The following is a 21,737-nucleotide window of genomic DNA, read 5'->3' as shown; positions in this document are numbered from 1 at the left end:
CAGTCAGAAACCTACCTATCTTGATGTTGTTGAAGAAGTAGTTCTATTTTGCTCTGTGATTCAGATTTCAGTGCTTCAAGCTGATCCTCTACCTGGTTACAAAAAAGAAATGTTGATTTAGGGACTGATGAAAGCTTGGAAAATTTAGACATTTTCCAACTAAAGGAATGCTTTAGAAAGATGCAAATAGAACAAGAAAATGAGATACCTCCTATCACTGTATTTCATTAAATCTTTTACTTTGGCTACACTCTCATGAAGCTATACAGGCAAACCAAGCTAATTCCCTTTATTTACTGAGAGATCATTGTGGAAGCAACTTCTGTCATTTTAGAGAACAAAAATGAAAACTTGGCTTACTTTCAAGAACTTAAAAAATTATACACCTAATACTATTCTCTTAATGAATTTTAATATAAAATTGAAGTAGTGTTCTCACCACTTACTGGAAATATCCTCCCTTTAAGATAAGAAATCTCTGTGTCTAATTCTCTCAGGATTTTACTGATGGCTGTGCCCAAGCTGCGGAAGTGGAGAGTGGCCATGCTGTCGTGTTCGTAGACTTTCTTGCCTGAGGTTTCTTCAAAGTCAACTAGGATTGACCGGATTTCTTGAAGCACTCCCTCATGACCAAGCATCGTCCTTCTTAGCTGCTCTATCTGGGTGGTGCTATCTCTCAGCATGTCCTCCTTAAGGCATTTGGCAGCTTCAAGTTCGTGAACCGTATTTTGAAGCTGATTTCTTAAGTCCTCCTGGGACTGACTCTCCCTTCGTCTATGAAATAAATGAAAGAGAAGAAATAATACTGATAAAATTCATATTCACACAAGTAGCTTTATACTACAGAGTAAAACTTTAAAATAATTTCAGGTAAGAAATCCCAACCTGATGTCAACCATGGCATCTCTCTCCATTTGCATCTCTTGAAGTTTTGTTTGCAAATCAATGACTGACTGCCTTAAGTAAAACTTTTGTTTCTCATGCAATTCATTGCTCTGAAAAAAATGCCATGCAAATTAGTCATTGCTAGAGGAACATATTTCCTTATAGCTAATAATTTCAAAAAAACTATATGTTATTATTTTTATGTGTACTTCCTTCCCCCTTCACCATAGTTCAGGGCTTAATTAACCAATTCACACCTAGATTACTGGAATACCTTAACTAGTCTCACCGTCTCAAGCTTGCCCTCTTCAATCTATTCTCTACTTTATAACCAAAACACTATTTCTAAAACAAATCCGACTTCTGGCTCAAGATAGAGATAGGAATAAGTTTTGTTCCTGAAAACAGGAGAATTGGTTAAAATTCTACATACAGAAAAGTAAACCCCCACTTCCAACCCACTTAAAATACTTGACAGCAGATAACCACCACCCAAAATCAAGGTGTTCTACTACAAAGAAATTCACTAAGATCTCTAAAATCAGGCACTGAGGGATCTCCCAGCATAACAACTGATGCCCATCTAATCATCGCAAAGCAGAGCCATCAAGTTCTGCTCATGAACAGAGAGCTTGCCATCATCTTTTTCATTGTTCATCCTTGAGTATGAACAAAAAAACCCCAAACCACTAAACACTTGAAGGAAGATTGTTAAAAAAAACAAACCCAGAGACCAAGATGAAGCAGATAAGCAAACGTCCAGAAAAAAAGATCCAGAAATAAACTTAATGCAGCAATGGAAGAATACTTCCTAAAACTTCTATTTGCAGAGAAATCTGAAAGACATTACAGCCATAAAGTAAGAGGATACTATGCCAAAGAAGTGCTCAGGGGAGAAGAAAGAACTTGTGGAAATTAAAAATATGTCTGCAAACTAAAAAGTTGCAATAGAAATTGTGGAAGTCAAGAAATGTCCCCCAAAAGCAGAAAAAGTAGACCAAAAAAACTGAAAGAAAAGGTAAGAGATTCAGAGGTTCAACCTAGGAGATAATATCTGACTATCAGGTGGTTCAGAAAGAGAGAAGTGGGAAAGCTATCATAGAAAAAACACAACTGAATTCCTTAAACCTGAAGGGCACAAATCTGCAGACCAAAAGGAGCCATTGAATCCCTAGCACATTGAGTAAAAATAAAATCCACAACTAAGCACATTATGGTGAAATTTCAGAGATAAAGAGCAGACTCTAAAGCTTCCAAAGATGAATCTCAATTAAGTAAAAACATCTCTCTATAAAGGAACAAGAATCAGACAGACATCTACTTCTCAGCATTACTGAATGCAAGGGCACAATATTTTCAAAGGATTGAAATAATACGACTTTTTTTATCCAGCTAAAGGCATTCTCAGAATGCCAAGATTCATAAAATGTATGTCCCATTTACTCTTTTTTAAGTTTCTAAAGATGTGCTTTGACTACATGAAGTAGATCAAGAAAGAGGAAGACAGGAAACAGTGATTCCTGGAAATCATGGGTGCAACCAGGAAGGCAGTGATGGGAGTCTTAGGAAAATAGTTATACAACAGACCTAAGGAGAAACTCATCTAAACTGGGAAAAAAGACGGAAGACTCCTGAAGAGTCCTGGGTCAATGGAGAATTTGAGAGACAACCTATATGACAGTTTTCTTTTTTTTAAATGAGAATATGATGAAGGCAAATAGTATGAGGAAAATAAAAAGCATTAGGAACCACCAGAAAAACAAAATGTTACACAAGAAAGAAAATGTAATAGGATACCACCTGATTCTGCAATGAACAATGTTTATGTAGTCAATATAAGGTAAGTCCCTTTACCTTCACCTTTTATGGTCTAGATGAATGACTACAGTAGTCTGAACTTTGGATGGTAACAGTAGAAATGGAAAGAGCTGAGAAATATATATGAGGTACACCGGATGGACCTAGTGATAAAGTGGACGTCAGGGAAGAGGAAGAGGTATTAGGAATGAATCAGGTCTTTGCCTCGTGCAACTATGAAGGAATACCGGAGGAAGAGTAGGTTTGGGGGAAAGATCATGTAAACAGTTGGAAATGTTGAGTTTACAGAGCCTGGGAAACATTTCAAGTAGAAATATCAAGTAAGTATGTGGGTATACTCACTGGTGTGAAGCTAAGATAAGAGGTCTGCAGTAGAAATATAAGTTAAGCATTCACTGCTGCATAAATGGCAACAGAAGCCATGAGAATCACTAGGACTGTCTACGGAGGGTTTTGCTGGAACAAGAAACTGAAAAAGAATGAGCTCAAGGAAAATCAGGAGAGCATGTTTCCATAAGAACTAGAAAGAGTGCTTCCGCTAGAAAAGAGTGCTTCAAGAAGAAAAGGATAGTCACCTGTGTCAAATGTTGTTGAAAAGTCAAGTAAGATAAGGAATGTAAAGCATGGATTGGATTTAGCATCACTGCTTACCCCTACTGTAGCACAGATCTCACTGTTACTAACATTTTCTATTTTAAATATCTCAGCCACAAGATTGTAAACGTGTACAGGGAAAGGACCATGTCTTTTCCATCTTTATATATCCAGTACATAGAACAATATCTGTTACATAGGAGGTTCATGCTAAATATTACAAGTACCCAAATAGGCCTGTTATTTATTTACTGATTTAATACATATTTATTGGGAGTCAATCAAATGTCAGATATTCTGTCAGAGGATGGACATAGAAAGTGAATTAAGAGACCGTTTCTTTCCCTCATTGGTACCTCTGTGCTTCATCCATCTATCTATCTATCCATCCATCCATCCATCCATGTCTGTCCATCTGTCCGTGCATCCATTCATCCATCTTTATTAGTGTACTTACCATAAGGTATTGTCACTATTTGTTTATATACTAGCTCTCCTTCAAGTCTATGGACTCTTTATGGATCCTATCTTATTCATCTTTGTATCCCCTACATTTAATTCAATAGTACATCATTTTCAGCACTTAATAAAGTCATAGTCTTTTTTCCTCAAAGTGTTCACACAGTCTCGTGAGGTAGAACAATGCCTTAATGAGTACAATAAAATGTACTAAATACTATAATAGACACATGCACACAGGCTATATAGCGGAGAACACACCTAATGCTGTCTAGAGGAAAGGCTTTGGAGAAGGAAATGCTTAAGCTGAATTTTGATGGGTAATAAGAATTTGCCAGGCAGACAAGGTAAAGATGAAGAAATGGCCCGGGCAAAGGCATGACGGTCTAGAATAGCATGGTACATGCAGGGAAGAGCAAGTAACTTGATATCCCTGGAATGGAGGGAACATATGGGGAACAGGTAGCAGATAAGGCTCAAATGTACAAGGGGAGGTTATATGATGAAGTGCCTCGTATCCGATGGTAAGTTTGACTTTTAGGCTGTAGACTACTGGGACCCAACATGCAACTGTAAAGCTGGCTATAGCCAGCTTGATTCTACATACAGTCCACTTGAAATTTTTAGCAAATAACTTCCATATACTATGTAGCTATCATGTATACACATGTATCTAAAAACTTATTCCTACCACTGCTTTGTATAGAAAAACCAGGTATTGTGATAGGAGAACAGCAGGCCTGAACCAATTATTAATCAAAATTACAGACGAATGTCATTAATTATAACATTTTGAGCTATCCAAATTTCATTAAAATTAACCATGAAACCAATGCATTATGACTAATTATTAACAAAAGAAAAATAGGTATGTAGACTTTTCATCAGTCCAATTTTTAATACTGAAATAGAAGGCATAGGCCAAATTAACAAGTTTAACCAGTTAAGTTTTTCTTCCAGGAAGTTTAGGTTCTATTCCAACGCAACGTGCTTCACTGTCATCCCAAAATGGCCTCAGGTACTAGAAGTAAAAATGCAACTCACTTCATTTAGTCTTCTCTGCAAATCTTTGACTTGATGGGAGTACTCTTCTAAAACACGTTCAATGTGCTCTTTTCCAGGGTAAGGGATGACTTTTCTATGAGAATCAAGTTCCACTTCATATTTAGGGAAAAAAGGAATTTGTGTCAATGTCCCAGCTGAAGCTGTGTTTTCAATTATTGTACCACGAATAGATGATATAAAAAATGGACTTGAACCTAAATATTAAAGAATTAATCAATTAATTAACTTATGAAATAACGTTGTGGCAAACATTATCCTAGATGATTCCCTTATTGAACCCTGAGGAGCCCGAGGCCTCATGGGGAAAACAGACAAGAGAAAGATTGGTGAGAGCTCTGAGAGAGATGAGCACAAGGTAAAAAGGAGGATTAGGGAGGAGAAGGGATATTTGACAGTGTTCGAGTGACGCTTGAGCTGAATGAACTCTGAAGTATTGTTGAACAAGAATTAACTAGTATGGAGGACAGGAGAAGAGGAAGAGCATTCCAGGCAGTGGGAGCACCATAATTGTTGGTGAAGAGGCTTGAGAAAGCATGGCATATTCCAGGTGAAAGGAAAGTAGCAGCCAGATATGAGAATGAAAATATAAGTCAGATCATGAAGGGTCTTGTGGTCATGCCAAGGACTTCAGACTTCATCTTGAAAGCTCTGGGGACTCATTACTGGACTTGAAAGTAGGGGGGTATTATAACTAGGTTTGTGGTTTGAAAAGGCTCTCTGGCATCAGTGTGGAAAAGGCATTGGATGGGGAAAAAACTGAAGGTAGAGAATCTAAGTGGAAGAAAGCTTTCAACAATACAGGCAAGAAGTGGCAAGAGTCTGTCCTAGAGCAGAGGCAGTGGTGATAGATACAAGAGCATGGATTTGAGAAATATATGTGGTAAGTAAGAGAGACGGAGGTGTCAAAAGATTTCTCGTGGGTTTTGAGCTTCAGCAACATCTAAGTAATGATGTTTGATTTGCAAATACTGTACATGGACTTGAAGTTCAGGAGCGTGTTTTGTTTCAGAGATAAGGATTCAGGAATCATCAGCATATGAGTTCCAGTGAATCTCTGGAGTCAATGGGATCACCTGGGGGCAGTGTAAAGAGTGAAAAGAGAAGAGGATTAAGAAGAGTACTCTGAGGAAATTCCGATATTTAAAGGGAAGACAAAGTAAGTGAAACCCAGTATGATTCACAGAAGACCCACAAAGATTTTAGAGAATTACAGTCAAGAAACACCACTGGCTTGGACTGAGGAACAGAGACAGTGTGAAATGAAGAGAAGCTTTTCTATAAGCAGGCTGAGAAAACCACTCAGCTGAAAACATATGCTACCTTTCATGCAAAAGGAAGGAGGACTCAAAATCAGACCCAACAGTCCAGAGGATAGAGCCAAGATACGAAAGTGGGTGGCTAGACTAAAAGTCAAAATGATAATAACTAGAAAGGTCAAGAAGCTGTGGGTCTAAGATCTTAGACAGGTCATCCATGAGGACAATGATATTACCAGATGACAATGTGCCTGAGGAAGCAAAGACAACCCATGAGCTAAGTGCCAGTGCCCGTGATGAGTATGAGGAATATAGTGTAAGTGGGGAGGTGAGGAAGTGGGCAGGGCAGATGGGTATAGTGGGGCGGAAGTGACAATGGCATCTTAGGATGGGAAGAGCATCCTAAGAAGGAGAAGCTTGTCTACGGCCACACCACCCTGAACGCACCCGATCTCGTCTGATCTCGGAAGCTAAGTAGGATAGGGCCTGGTTAGTATTTGGATGGGAGAAGCAGAAGCTTTTGCAAAATAAGGCTGCTAAAATAAAGGTTTTTAAGCAGAACAGTAAAACAACAGACCTGTAACTGAGAATAAACTCTGGATACATACTTTTAGATGAGAGAGCCAAGAAGGGAAAGCAGTCAAGACTGTGCAGGCCATTTGCCTGACTGCCAGAAAATCCCTTCTCTGTCTTTCCCCTAGTCTGCTGTGTGGTGTAGAGAACTACTTTTCCCGGGCTCTCTTCCCAACTTGTTTCCTGGTAGGTTCACCATAGGAGGCGCTGGCGAACAATGAGAAGGCAGGAGGAGACGAGAAGTTAAGGTACTGCTCCTTCTCACCTGCCTCAGATAGGCTTCCTGTTAGTGGTGGCTTAATCCCTCTGGGCAGCCCTCTCTGTGGTTCTAGCTCCTGCTTCTATGTCCTCAGAACAGTTTCTTTTCTCATGGTCCTTCTAGCCCCAGGGCTGGTAGCAGCTTCCTGCAGTTTGTAATCTCTGGGTTGTCTTACCCATTCCCTGCGAGACTTCTCAGCTTTTTCAACACCTGTGTTACAGAGTTCCTGTATTAAGTTCTGCCTATTTATTCCACCTGTTTCTGTTTTCCTGACTATCTCTTGACTGAAATAATTTCAGTCAGAGTTGATGGGGGCCTGAAGTAGGACAGCAGTAATGGGAACAGAAAGAGAAAAATGGATTCGAGACATTTCTGAGAATAGAAGTAACAGGACTTGGTACCTGGCTGGATGTGGGAGTGGATAAGGGAAAACGATACAAATTCTGGCTTAGAGTGGACAGAGGAAGAGAAGACGTTAGGGAAACATGGAATGTGTTGAAGTGCCTCAACATGGAGACAATTTTTAAACCAAAAAAGTAATGTAAACATATGCTAAGAAACAGATACGCTATTTTTAAAAGACTAAACAATTTCTTCCTCAGAAAGTAGAATTACAAACAACATGGTAAACATTCATGACCAAGGTCTGTGCCCAGCACAGTTAAAACGAAAACATACTAAAGAACAGCAGTTTGAACGAATATTATGAAGACTGCTTAATTCTAATTTTTTCCCATTTTGTTCTATAAAGAATACATACCTCCATTGGCTGTCATGCCACTACTTGATAAAAGATCTTCATTATTTGATTCACAAGACTTTGGTTCCATATTAAATATTGCTACCTGTTCTTAGAGATCTTGAAGTATGAATGCTTCCCTGTTTGGTTCTTTTAGTTCTTATCTATAAAAGACAGAGATTCAATCTTTATTAATAAGGCATTATGTGAAAAAAACTCACAGAAGAGGAAATGACATTGTTCATATTTGAAATTTAGTAGTAATTTTTCACCAAGAAAATATTATATAGAAATATTTTATTATTATATAAAAGCAATAGATGAATAGAATCTTATTCTAAAAATTGTTGATTTTAATGGCCAAGTCGCTTATTAAAGACAACTTGCAAATCAGAAACTAATACTCTAATTATTATGATAATTAGCATTCTGATTTGGGGCACAGTTTTTTCTCAAGTCTCTTATAAAGTTACATTGTCAAATAATGAAAGAAAATATCTCCTTAGTAAAAAGTCACAAATTAGTAAAAAAATCACAAATCAGCAATTTGGAAATCATTAATAAAAGTGGAAAAACTGCTTTGATATCAAAAAGTGCTTATAAGTTTAGATTAGGCCAAGACGGCACTTCTGAGTTTGGAGAACAATGGCAGTGGCCTGATTCCAAATCTCCCCCTCATCCTTTGAAAACAACTGTAAAAACAATAAAGATAACAAATAAATAAAACCACATTGGCTCCATACTTTAAGCATCCCTAAAAGACAGAGAAGAGTGCAACCTTCAAATATTTGTAAGCAGAGGGAAAATTTTTTCTAAAAGAGCTCCCACAGTCCACCTGCCAACACTGCAGGCCATGGGAGAGAAGGAGAACGGGAGAGAAGCTGAAAAGACTGAACAGGAGCAGAGGGGAGCAGAAGGCTGAGAGGAAGCACAGACAAACTCACCCCCAGAAAGTGAACAATGAAAGCCAGGATACTAAGCATAGGTTGGAACTCGACAGTCTACAGCCCTGGCTATGCACTAAGGGCTTGAAAGTGGGAGGGGACCAGAAGTAGCAGCCTAGGAGAAGCAGTGTTTTTGGGGGAGAATCAGGTACAGAGAGAAGCAGTGGTCTCCCCTGGAGTCATGGCAGTAAAGGGAAAGGAGGAAATGAGAGGGGAAATTCAGGGACCAGCAGAAACAAAAAGAGGCAACATACGGCAACCCTCCTTCTCCCACCACCATCCATAAGAGAAACCGCACGGAAGAAGACACCCTCAAACTAGAAATCCTGCCCACGAAAAACAGGAATAGACTAAAGCAGACCACATCTATACAAAACTACTATAAAATGTTAGAAAAGGTGAATAAAATCTTTTCTGCTGATGAAAAGTACCCGCCTTGGCCGCCCTACAGACAAATACGTAGTCAAGGAAACAGTAACACAACACTCCAGACTGAACTAAATATTCTCCAACAAGCATGTGGAGATATGAAAAATCACCCTTGAATCAGAAATGTAAAACCAAAGAACAGAAGTGGACAAGAAACAAATCAAACAAGCAAACAAACAAACAAGAAGAAATGAAATGAGAGTTGGCTGAAGTCAGGAAAGAAAGAGAAGAAAAAGACAAAGTATATAAGAAATGGAAACCAAATTACAAAGTATACAAGGAAGGAGAGATCATAATGAAAACGTAATAAAGGCATTGAAGAAAATCAGAACAACCAAAAGAATGAAAACTGAGATAAAGAAGTAAACAGGGTGGGAAGGGAAGCAAATGAAATGGAAGACAGGCAAAGGAGGCTGACCATAATTGGCGCCTCTGAAAAAAAAAGTCAAAACAATGAAACAGAAGTATTAATTAAAACTATAATCCAAGAAAGTTGCCTAGAAATAAAAAAAGACCCGAACTACATATTTTTCATATTAGGGAAAATTGATCAAGACTGATCAACTCTGAAACATATCCTAATAAAACAACATTAAGACTGGCAAATGTGGGAAAGCATTACAACTGATGAAAATCCTTTGGTTTTTCTGTAGGTTTTAAATTTTTCAGAAAAAATCTGGAAACAAAGGTAAAGATGAACATTACAAAAAAAAGATGACTGGGAATACTTTGCAAAAGGACTGATGGTGAACATTTAAATACTCAATTGTAGAGTTGAGACTAAAACATGGGTGGGGTAAAAGCATTAAAGAATAATATACAAGTATATATGTGTGACAAAGAAGAACAGATGTAACTAAAAATGGGAAGAGAAGTCCCATTCACAACAACATGGATAGACCTTGAGGGTACTATGTTGAGTGAAATAAGCCCCAGACAGAGAAAGACGAACTCTGTATGACTCCACTCATAGGTGGTAGTTAACATATAGACAAAGAGAACTGATCGGTGGTTACCAGGGGAAACAGGGGATGGGGGGAGGGCACAAAGGGGGAAGTGGTGTACCTACAACATGACTAATAATAATGTACAACTGTAATTTCACACGGTTGTTAACTATCATAATCTTAATTTTAAAAAAAATGGCAAGAGAAGAGAGGAAAAATGAGAAAGCAGAAGACAGTCCCTGGTTGTCAAAGGATATCATTTAAAACAGACAAAAAACAAAGGGTTAAGTAAGAAAAAAAGGGGGTTTTCGGTGCACTATAAAAAGTATTAATGCAAAGGTAACCACTAGAATAAAAATACAAACCTTCTCAAGTGACAAAAGAATTTTAAAAAGAAAAAGTAAAGAAGAAAACACCAAATACACACAGTAAACAGAATATAATACATACAGAAATTACACCACAAGATAATAATGTAATAATAATATGAGAGAACTTAGACTAAACACAACAGTCTGTCAATAAATGTGAAGGGATTTAACCTGCCTATTCAAAGAAAAGGACTTTCAAATTGGCTCTTAAAAGATTCAACTCCATCCTGTATTCAAGGGGACACTTAAATGGCACTGATTCAAAAAGACAACTAATAAAGTGAAGGGCAAAGATTTGCCAGGAAAATGAAAACAGTAAGAAAGCACAGATTAAAATCCTGATATCAGACCAGGAAGTCTTCAAGCCAAAGCATATTAAATAAGACAAAGGGCACTTCAAGTGAAAGCCGCATTCCACAATAAAGATATAATACTCTGACTCTATGCACCATATAACACAGCCACCACTTAGATAAGACATAAAGTAAAGGAAACACAGTAAGAACTAGAAACACAGGAACAATGAGAGACTTTAACAGGTCACTCAGTGTGAGACAAGTCAAATGGACAAAAAACAAGTAAGGATAGAAAAGATTTAGATGAATAATCAGTAAGGTAAACTTTTTGGGTATACATTGAACACTACACTTTAATAACAGAGAATATACCCTCCTCTCAAGCGCACAGGGAACACTCACAAAAGTCAATCAAATTCTAGGGCACAAATAAAAGATAAGTAGGTTCCATAAAGTAGAAATGTTACAAACAACATCCTCTGGTCACAAGTAATAAAACTAGAAACTAAAAGTGAAACCCCAAACAAAAAGGCCTTTCCACCTGGAAATTAAAAGGCCTTCTATTAAATAACTCTTGTATGATAAGGGAAATAAAAACAGAAATTAAAGAATTTCTGAAAAATAATGACAACAAAAACACTACACATCAGAATCTGAGATACATTAGAGCAATGAAAAGAGGAAAATTCCTAGCCTTAAACACCTATTTCAATAAAAATGAAAGAATGAAAATAAGTGAATTCAATTTCTAACACAAAAAGGTAGGGAAAAAAGTAAAACAAAAGAAAGCAAGTGGTAGGAAATAATAAAAATAAAAGCAGAAATTAATGAGGTAGAAAACAGAAAAACAAAAGATCAAATTAATAAATCAGAATCCTGATTCTATAAAAATACAGGCAAGGACCATCAAAGTGATAGAAAGAGAAGATCACATATAACATACTGCTTATCATTTTACAATAATGCATGATTGTAAGCATAGTGTTAAAAATTTCTTTTTAAACTTGTGAGCTAAAGAGAATTTTTATTGAAGAGAATTCCTTTTTATTTCACTTACAGTTTCTCCCTTTTGATTACTGAAGTGTCATCTGTCAAAACTACAACTAGATAAATTCTACCTTAATATGTTTCGTGCTATCATTTTTAGGAAATAAGTAGTAGGTAGGAAGACATTCCATCAAGAATTATAACAAATAGAATGTTAGTCAAGATTGCTAGGCAATTTAAATGTTCTAAATAGAAGAGATTGCTATTTGGAAAAGAAAAAAACATCCTCATTTAAACAAGTTTTATCATGAACCTTTGCTGTATAATTTAACTTACAGACTGAAATGATGCATTTGGAGATTCTTCAGGATGAGGAAAGACACTAAGAAAATTCAAATTACTGAGTAATGTTACTATCACAAATGACAGCTAGATCGAAAGCACGAAGGAATGAGCAGCACAAGCGAAGCACAGCCAGTGCTGGGGAACCACGCACTAATCCACTCGGCCTCATCCCAAGTTTTCGGCATCAAGCAGGAAAGAGAACCTACGAGCAAGGTAAGCAGCACTGGAACTAGAAGCTGGAGAAGAGGGAAAAGGCGAAAGGAGAAGGTTTGACTTTAGAATACTCTGATATAGAAACCACGTTTGTTTACTTTGGCATAAGACGATGAATGTGATAAACTCAATAATTCAGTGGCCACTGATTGGTAATAGGCCACTGAAGAGCAGCAGTCCTTCAGAGGGAAATTTTTTTTCTTGGAAAATTAGTAGCTAAAAGAAGACAGCATAGGTTTACTTACTTAAACAAGAATTTTAAAACAACCATTTATTTGTAAAAAAGATGCTTAGTACTTCTATTTGCCAATGCTGCTAGTTATTTTATGTACCTTAGAGTACTGAAATCCGTCTTTAAAAAATACTTGTAATTCAGATTTTCGCTATTTTAGACTGACCATACCCTCAGTTTGGTCAAGTCATCCAGTGTTTCTTTACTTTCGTGACACTATAAAGTGAAACATTTCTATTTTCGAGCATAAAGCTTATTAAATTGTTAAGGATTTCTGGGAAAAGGAAGTTTTTTTTGCCTCAATAAGTCTTAAAATTGTTTAAACACTGCACTTTGTTGTTTTGGAAATCGTAACACGAACTTAAATGGGTTTGATTTAAATCTCTGAGTAAAGTACAAAGATGAGATCTTGGCCTCTTCTGGTATGCCCAAGATTTACGATGAACAATTCTGCCTGACTTAAAATTATGAAAAGCTTTACACTGAAGGGAGCCTGACATTTCTGGAAGAAATAGCTGGTAAACATTCTACTCTGGATGGTTGATCGGAGTGTTGCAGAAAAGGCCTTAGAAACCACAGACCACAGAAAAGGACTTTTAGAGGAAAATAGTTTATAGGCTTTCGTTTTTGTTACACAGTTAAGCTAAAGAATTTAAAAGTATCTCCTGGATTCTTATCCCTTCTCCTTGGTGGCTGTGCACCTGCATCTTTCCTCATGTGCACAGTCCTGCCTCGCTTTCTTTCCCTATGGCTACTTAAGGTGCCCTCTCCTGTGACTGTGACAGAATGTGACTAACTCCATAGTAAGTTGATTTAGAACCTATGCTCTATTTTGTTTTTTTGGATTATAGCAAGTGTGGCATGGTTCTGGAGCCCAACTCCGTCTCTGAGGGTTGCTGATTTAGCAGAAATTGGCATCTCAATGGTAGAAAACGTGGCATGATGCGGGACCCTGAAGCTATAGCGGCAGCTTCCTGATTTTGCACACAATGTTTCCTGATTGGAGCACTTTGATGCTGTTCTGGAACTAGTAACTGTGGCTAATCTAGCCGCTCAGGCTGAGGCGGTCCTATCTCCACACACGCAGTAAGGGATGCCTCCTGATTTCACAAGCAGCTTCCTGATCACGGCAGAAGCAGCTCCTTGGGCAGCCTGGTTCTGCAGTATAGACTTAAGAATAGATTCTGGAATCTCATCCTACAGATTTTTATTCAATCATCTTAATAACTCTGTGAGCCATCTAACATGCTTTAATAAATCCTTTTATTCAAATTGTCTAGGGTGGAATCTGTTCTCTGCACCAGAATATTGACTAACATGAAATCCCAAAAAGAACATACAGAACATGTAAAAGGATAGCTTTTAAAGGCTATTTTTTAAAGTAAATCAAGTAATTGAGTTGAATAACAACTGACCCTGAAAATGGGTCTCCCATTATGATTTCTCTCTGTTTCACTCCCAGTTATTTTCTGCTTCTTTCTCTCTCTTCCTCTTCCGTTGCCTTACCATTGAGAGGAAAGGTAAGAGTAGACTGTATATTCAGCTATAACATCTGCAACGAAATGTTCTTTTGAAATGTAACATAATGTTTCTAATTTGCATTGTCTGGTTCCTCCTCAATATGGTCTGACTAATAAGTCAGATAGAGAAAAGCAAATACCATATGATCTCTCTTATATGTGAAATCTAAAAACAAAACAAAACAAAAACCCAAGCTCATAGATACAGAGAACAGATTGGTAGCTGCACGAGGCCAGGGATGGGGGGTTGGAGAAATGCGTGAACTGTTTTGTTTTGTTCTTTTGGTGAGGAAGATTGGCCCTGAGGTATCATCTGTTGCCAATCTTCCTCTTTTTGCTTGAGGAAGATTGTCCCTGAGCTAACATCTGTGCCAATCTTCCTCTATTTTGCATGTGTATCGCTGCCACATCATGGCTTGATAAGCAGTGTGTAGGTCTGCATCTGGGATCCAAACCCATGAACCCAAGGCCACTGAAGCAGAGTATGCAAACTTAACCACTACACCACTGGGCTGTCCCCCGTTTTGTTTTGTTTTTTAGTGTAAATAAATCGAATAAAAAATTTGTTAAAACACGCAATTTTTCAAAAGAAAGAAAAGGGAATAAAGACAGAGGAAGTTTAGCAGTAAGGATTTTTTTTTTTAAGTAAAAGAAAAAAGTAAGAGAATGTACACTTGAGGGTAAAGTGGAAAATGAGTTTGATTTGAATTAAGATCATATGCTTTATTTTAGTTGAGTACAAACTGCATTATAATGTATGTTATATCTAGATTTCTGGGTCATGACTAAAGCCCCTAGGATGTGAACCATTCTACCTTCCAAAGAAGCCTGAGACTGGGGATTTTACAAAACTGGTCCATATTCTCCTAGCACCAGTCTGCAGTTATGTTTTCCTTTGAAATTCTAAGGTACCCCAAGATTGATCCAAATACAAAATATCTGGGCTGGTACAGTCTCAGAAATGCCATGAGAACAGTTAATGTTGAACAGCACTTTACTGCCTGAGCTAGTTAACTGCTTATTAACCTCACACCACTCTGTGGTTGCTTTCTCAATCATTCTGTCTCTCTAGATGTCGTTATTGACTGTTAGGGTTCAAATCTTAGTTCTGTGATCTACTAGGTATGTGACCTTGAGAATAATATTTAACCTATTTAATACTATAAGATGCAGATAAAGAGTATATACCTCAAAAGAATAAGAGTTAACTGAGATAACTCACGTTAATTTACTAAACAGCACCTGCCTCAATCTATATGTCTATCATACGACATAACACGATAGTAAACATGAGTAACAATACTGTCTTTCTATTTAAGCAGTGTGTACTAACTCACTTTCCCATAGTAAATGGCTGTATCTTTCTTTTTATCTAGAAAGAAGATATAAGTTTCACATAGTCCACTAACAGCAAAGAAAGTGGGTTTAAATTGCATTAAGTAAACACAGGGGCTATTATGATGTAACATAAAATTAAGCTATTTAAGACCATACTTCACCAGCACATAATACTTGTTTTATAGGGAGGCAGTATGGAGAAGCACAGAACGGAGAATCAGGAAACAGTTCTGTCACTGGTCCCTGTGAGAGCAAGGGCAAATCTTTTCATATCTCTGAATCTCAATTTCCACCATTACTAAATGAGATTACAGTTGTGTTTTCCAAACTTTCTTTAAGCAGTGGAAGCCTTTCTTTAAATCTTCAGAGCCCCAGCTACACACCCTCCTCTCTGCCCTGGAGTCACTTTTCTGTAATGCAGAAGGCTCCACTGAGTGGAGTTTGAAAACCACAGAGATAGAAGCCCTTGCAGCTTTATTATCTTATATATTCCAGCCTAGGCATTCACCAAGTTCGAGGCTTTGAGTTCTAAAATAAATTAGATATAGATATAATAAATAGTATATCAGTTGTGTGTGTTCACAATTTTTAAATATAACTCAAAGTGAAACAAGAGATACCTTAATATCTGGATATTCTTTTCACTTATCCTATTAACACCTGAAAAAAATAAAATATTTTAAAATCTTCTCATTAATATATAATGATTCATTATCTAAAAGGTATTATTTTCAAAATGTTCAATTCACAAGTTCATTTTCATCACTTAAGATCTCGACAACATCTAAAACACACATACAACAACAACAGAAACCTTTAAATTCTTTTTCCTTTGGGCTTATCTTGTATATGAAAGTCTATTGTTAATAGTCTATCGTACTTATCTAGGCTATGTTTGTACAACAGAACGTGTTCAGTTACTTGCAGCCTGTTGGTCCGATGCTGATTTTGTTGATACAGATCTTAGTGGCATGATGGAGACACACAGCAAGTAAAACTTCCAGCACGTGCCCCTGTACCTACCTTCCCAGGACTGACCTTTCTCCAGGTATAGTTCAAACTGACTTAAGTAAATAGACCAGCTGAATGTCTTCTGACTGTCTGAACTGCTTTTTACTGCTTACAGATGCTTTGACCAGGCCCTTGTGCTTCGTTAGAAAAGTTATTCTGTCTGGTGAGTGAGAAATAGGTCTATAAATTTTAAGCAGTGGAGCTGAGATGATAAACTACAAGGATTTTTGGATTACCTCAGTGGACTCTAAGTGAGCAGGTGCCACACTGGAAAGATGAGTGAGAATATTCTATGTGCAGAATTAGAACTAATGAGCAGAAACAACAGGAGGCAGGTCTGGTTCAGGGTGCAGGTGGCCTTCTAAAACTAGAGCCCCTGGAACGCATACATGGTGGGCTTCCTTGTGAGGTTTTCACACTGAGGGTGGATCAGCATTTGTTCGTTACAATGGTCACTGGCTATTTTCTCTTGGGCACAGTGTTGGACTAGAAGATTTCCAAAATCCTCTCCAACTTGGACATTCTATGATTTTCTACGGAAAACATTCAGCAAAAAGATGACCAAATATATGATGACTTCTTACAGGTGTTTTCAGTCAACAGCAAAGCTAGATAGGGACAATTCCACTACCTCCAGCAAGTTTCACGCTGTTTTGTTCAGATTTGGCTCTAGGTAAATTTTAATAAATATCTGTTCCTTTAACACCTCGCATATATGTTTACAGTCATCTTAAATTCATCGTTTCTCAAATCTGGTCCCTTCATATTCCCACCTAATTTGCTTTCTAGGATGTTCTTAGATAATGACATCGTAAACTCAACTTCCCAAGTCAGACATTTCACCATCTTCATCTATTCTTCATCTACTCAAACTCCACCTCCAGTTAGTCACCACATCTTACCTCTGTAAGATCTTTGAACTCAGTGAAGAAAACTTACGTGTAGTTATAAGTCAGAAGGAAGGAATCCTTGAATATGCAATTTTAGTCCCACTGTATTTTTTCATGCTTAATTAACTCTTGCCAGACCTACTACAAAATACTTCAAAATGGTCTTCTAGCTTCAGTTTCTTTTAATCTTTAAGAGTTCCCTTTAGGGCCAGCCCGGTGGTGCAGCGGTTAAGTGCACATGTTCCGCTTCTCGGCGGCCCGGGGTTCACCGGTTCAGATCCCGGGTGCGGACATGGCACCGCTTGGCAAGCCATGCTGTGGTAGGCATCCCATGTATAAAGTAGAGGAAGATGGGCATGGATATTAGCTCAGGGCCAGTCTTCCTCAGCAAAAAGAGGAGGATTGGCAGTAGTTAGCTCAGGGCTAATCTTTCTCAAAAAAAAAAAAGAGTTCTCTTTAAAACCAGAGCCATTTTGCCATATCTTGCTCAAAGACTAAGGTTTGAACTAAGACTAGCACTCAAAGACTAGCACCTTTACATCTGGCCTAATCAACCTCCCAGCTTCATCTCCTTCCTCTTCACGCCCCTGAAACATACTGTGCTCCGTGCTCCAGTCGAAGCCTACTTGCTGTGTCCTGCTCTTTTCGGACTCTGCTTGTATTTATACTCTGCTTTTTGTTCCTCTTTTCCTTCCTAGCAAAAACCTCTCCAGCTCAGTTTTTAGGGTGTCCATATACGTTGACATACATATTACTGGTGTCAATGTACACTGATCCAGTCTTTAAAATCAATGTTCTAATAATAAGAGAAAGAAAACTGCCCAACGCCTCTGAAAAAAATAATTTAATGTAAGAGACTATATTTGGAAGGCATGCTCCCCTTACTCATCTCACATTAAAAGTAGTAAGCTTCAATTAAATCATTCATGCATATAAAGCACTTAGCACAGGCCCTGGCACACTGTTAAGCATTTGATAATTATTAATTACTATTGTTGGCACTCTGATGGTTTAAAATGTACTGCTGCTATGAACAGCGTTTCTATAAATAATAGAGATAGAGCTAAGATCAAGACCAATCCAGTTTCGACCCTCATGGATCTTATATTCTAGTGGGGAGAGAGAGACACTAAAGAAACAAATCAAAAATAGAACTTTGGAGAGTGACTACGTGCAATGATGAGAACAACACAGGGGAGTAGTATACAGAGAGCCTGAGTTGAGGCTTCTGAGTTAGGGGAGGTCAGGGAAGGACTTTCTGAGGAGGTGACATTTGAGCTGAATGACAAAAAGAAGTCAACCCCGCAGATGACTTAGATGAGAAGGGCTCAGTGTTCACTGAATGGCGAGACAGGAGGCTAGTGACTACATCCCTTGCATGTAGTCAAGGGAAGATGGGAGGCCTGCCTATGGACAGCCAACTATGTACTGCGCCCGAAGGCATGCTGTGCTGATTCTCAGTTCCTTTCCTAGATTACCCTGAGAGGTTGTTGGTGATGCTGGCAGGGGGCAGAACTCAAGGGGCCTTGAAAAGGCCATATTAAGGCCTTTGGGGTTTATTCAAATTGTGATGGAAAGTTGGAGGATTTTAATCAGGGCATATAATCCTCCAACACTAGGCAGAAAACATACTGAGCAGAAGCAGAGGCCACTTACGAGGCCATTGGCACAGCCCAGCAGAGGGACTAAAGCCTAACTCTAGAGTAGACCAGTGATCAAAAGTAGATTGGTGCTGGGGTTGGGAATGGGGATTCACTGAGAATGGGCCCAAGGGATCTTTTTTGAGTGATGAAAATGCTCTAAAATTTAATTTTGGTGATGATTGCACAATTCTGTAAATTTACTAAAAATCACTGGATTTTATACTTAAGATTGGTGAATAGTATAGTATGTAAATTATACCTCAAAAAAGCAGCTCAAAAAGAAAGCGGATTGGCTACTCTTTTATGTATATTTCCATGATGTTTTGTAGGGTAAGAGTGGGAGTGCAAATTAGCTGCCTGGGTCCCAGAAGTCAGTCAATTAAACCTGAACACTGGTTTTTTCCTGCAACCTGAAAACTCCAGAATGCCTTCATTTCAAGATGACTAGAGGTTGCTTTTAGTCAGATTTTAACATCCCCTCACACGGAGGCACTTCTGCATTGCTTATTTTCCCCAGGCCTGGACCTCAATCCCCAGGTGCCTGCAACTCTTGCAACTCTTATTTGATCTACAATGATGGATATTCAATAACGTCTGAGCTAAGGACCAAGCCTACGTCACTTTGTACCTTTATTCTCTCAACAAGAGCAAATACAGTTATACAGTAAGGGGAATAAAAATGAAAGTTTAAAAAATTGCTTTCCATGCTGGACTTCCTCTTTCCTACACACATAACTTATTTTCTCTTCTTACCAAATTCCTTGTTCAAACCTTTTCCTTAGGATTTACGGAGTTCAGGAAGATATTTAGTGGTCTCCAATACTAAACCTGCCACTGCCCCAGCGGAGAGCTTTAAAATATTCATCAATGCAGGACTGATTCTATGTGATCTAGAAGCATGACCATATGTATTAGTTTCCTGTAGTCGCCACAACAAATTGCCACAAGCTTGGTGGCTTAATATGATAGTCATCCGTTCTCTCCCAGTTTTGGAGGCCAGAAGTCAAAACCAGTCTCTCAGGGCTGAAATCAAGGTGTCGGCAGGGCTGTGCTCCTCCAGAGGCTCTAGGAAAGAATCCATTCCTTGCCTCTTCCAGCTTCTGCTGGCTGCCAGCATTACCGGGCTTGTGGCCCCATCACTGCCATCTCTGCCTCTGTGGTCATAATGCATTCTCCTCCTCTGTCTGGATCAAATCTTCCCCTGCCCCTCTCTTATAAGGACACTTGTGTTTGCTTTTAGAGCCCACCCAGATAATCCAGGATAATCTCCCCATTTCAAGATCTTTGACTTAACCACCTATGCAAAGACTCTTTTTCCTTATAACATGTACAGGTTCCAGGGATCAGGACTTGCTATTTTTGAGTGGCCCTTATTCGGCCTACAAGACCATATAATTTGGGGCCACCTAGTTTGGGAACAGATGGCTCACAAGAGGCCTTATTTAATAAACTGTATAGTTTTAAAGTGAGAGACACTAACATAGTAGACAACACTGAGTCCTCTCTGTAAAACATAATACGGAGGGCTTTACACATACCAAATAAATTGTCAATTTCTGCCCTCTATTTTGGGAGTACATTATTTCCATGGCATAAAAACCCTTTCAACGCACTACACAAATGAACAGTTAACTGTCGAAGATTCAAAACAACAAGTGTGGTACAGAGGTGGGAGGAGCAGACCTCTCCCATCGCTCCCGCTCCCCCACCCCCACCCCCATGACTTTACACAGAGAAACAGTCCTGCCTGGCTGGTCTCTGGGAAACGTGGAAGGCACTGGGCCGCCCCTTCCTCAACTGGCTGCTGAGGAAGCAAGAAATGGTTGCCAGTCCAAAACCCCTGAGAATTAGCCCACTCCACTTCTCTTCTACTTTCCCCTGACGTTAAGGTACATCAAGATGCACGAACAAAACCAGGAACATCCCGACTGGGGACTTGCAGCAGACTTTTGTGGAAAAGGATGGACTTAATTGAAAACTCATTGTGTTTCTGATTGATGCTGCTAATGGGGCAGAGCCAGACTCCTACGGTGGCTTACAGGGAGAGCTCGAGCTGAAAAGGCCCTTGCACAGTTTTAAACAGAATCTCATTTTGGATGAGAAGCTGAAGACTGCCCAAGGCTAGACACTCTTTATCTCCATGTCTTCCCATCCCGTCTCCCTGTCCGCCGGAGGTGGGGTAGGAACAGGAGTTAGCAGTAATTTTGGGACAGGATCCGCGGTTACTCCCCCAAATGGAATACTTTCACAGGGCCCTGCGGTCCCAGAGTTACAGCCACTGTGCCCGGAGGTCTTGCGATCCCCGAAAACAAAAGCAGCCCATTTGGGGAAGGAACACACAAAGGCCTGGAAGGTTCCAGAAATGAAGACGCGCTGCTCCGGGTCCTCTGGAGAAAGACCCGGCCCTAACCCTGCCCCGGGCCGGGCCCCGCCCTGTACCTGCCACCAACACCTCATCCTAAGAGACCGGCCGCATCCCCGCGGGGGCGCCGGCGGGCGCGGCGGCCGCACCTGCGTCAACCCGGCGGCGGCGGCGGCGACTCCTTCACGGTGGCGGCGCCGGACGCGGCCCCGCCCACTTCAGCCTCGCGGTGCTCGGGCTCCGGCCGCCGCCCTCCGCGCGGATCGCGCGGGCTACCGTTGGGCACCTCGGCGAGGCGGGGGGCGGGGCGGGGCGGGGCCGGGCGGCCGCCGGCTGGGGCCGACTACCCCCGGCCCCCCCCCCGGCACGCCGTCGCCAGGGCAACCGAGCGCCAGGCGGGCCCAGGAACGCTAACTGAGGAGGCTGCTTGCCGTAGCCAGGCGTCGGATCCCGGCAGCCCTACCCCAGAAACGAGCCTCGGTTCGGGCCTCCCCTTGTACTCGCTGCCACTCCAGGCCTCTCACTTCTCTACAGCCGCCTAACCGCTCTCCCCATCCTCCT

General features: G+C 39.7%; 1 protein-coding gene across 15 annotated transcripts in view; it reads right to left on the bottom strand.

Moving 5' to 3' along the window:
• CCDC158 (coiled-coil domain containing 158) overlaps window positions 1–21,737 on the bottom strand; it is a 92,293-nt gene that overhangs the window by 69,779 nt on the left and 777 nt on the right. For 4 of the 15 annotated variants that reach the window (XR_006888051.1, XM_046657537.1, XM_046657526.1 and 1 more), the window contains exons 1-7: window positions 21,254–21,515; window positions 15,891–15,930; window positions 7,670–7,812; window positions 4,801–5,015; window positions 886–995; window positions 447–774; window positions 16–92 (exon numbers count right to left, since the gene is read on the bottom strand). Coding sequence is in view for 14 of the 15 variants with exons in the window: in XM_046657537.1 (XP_046513493.1) it covers window positions 16–92; window positions 447–774; window positions 886–995; window positions 4,801–5,015; window positions 7,670–7,739 (800 nt within the window). In the remaining variant the exon portion in view is untranslated. Of the gene's footprint in view, window positions 1–15; window positions 93–446; window positions 775–885; window positions 996–4,800; window positions 5,016–7,669; window positions 7,813–15,890; window positions 15,931–21,253; window positions 21,517–21,737 lie in introns of those variants that run through there. The other 11 variants (XM_046657533.1, XM_046657534.1, XM_046657527.1 and 8 more) reach the window with 8 other exon arrangements.

The sequence above is a fragment of the Equus quagga genome, chromosome 3, assembly GCF_021613505.1.
Source record: "Equus quagga isolate Etosha38 chromosome 3, UCLA_HA_Equagga_1.0, whole genome shotgun sequence".
Lineage (NCBI taxonomy): Eukaryota > Metazoa > Chordata > Mammalia > Perissodactyla > Equidae > Equus > Equus quagga.
Note: the sequence above shows the minus strand (reverse complement) of the source record. Positions and strands in the feature narration are given on the sequence as shown.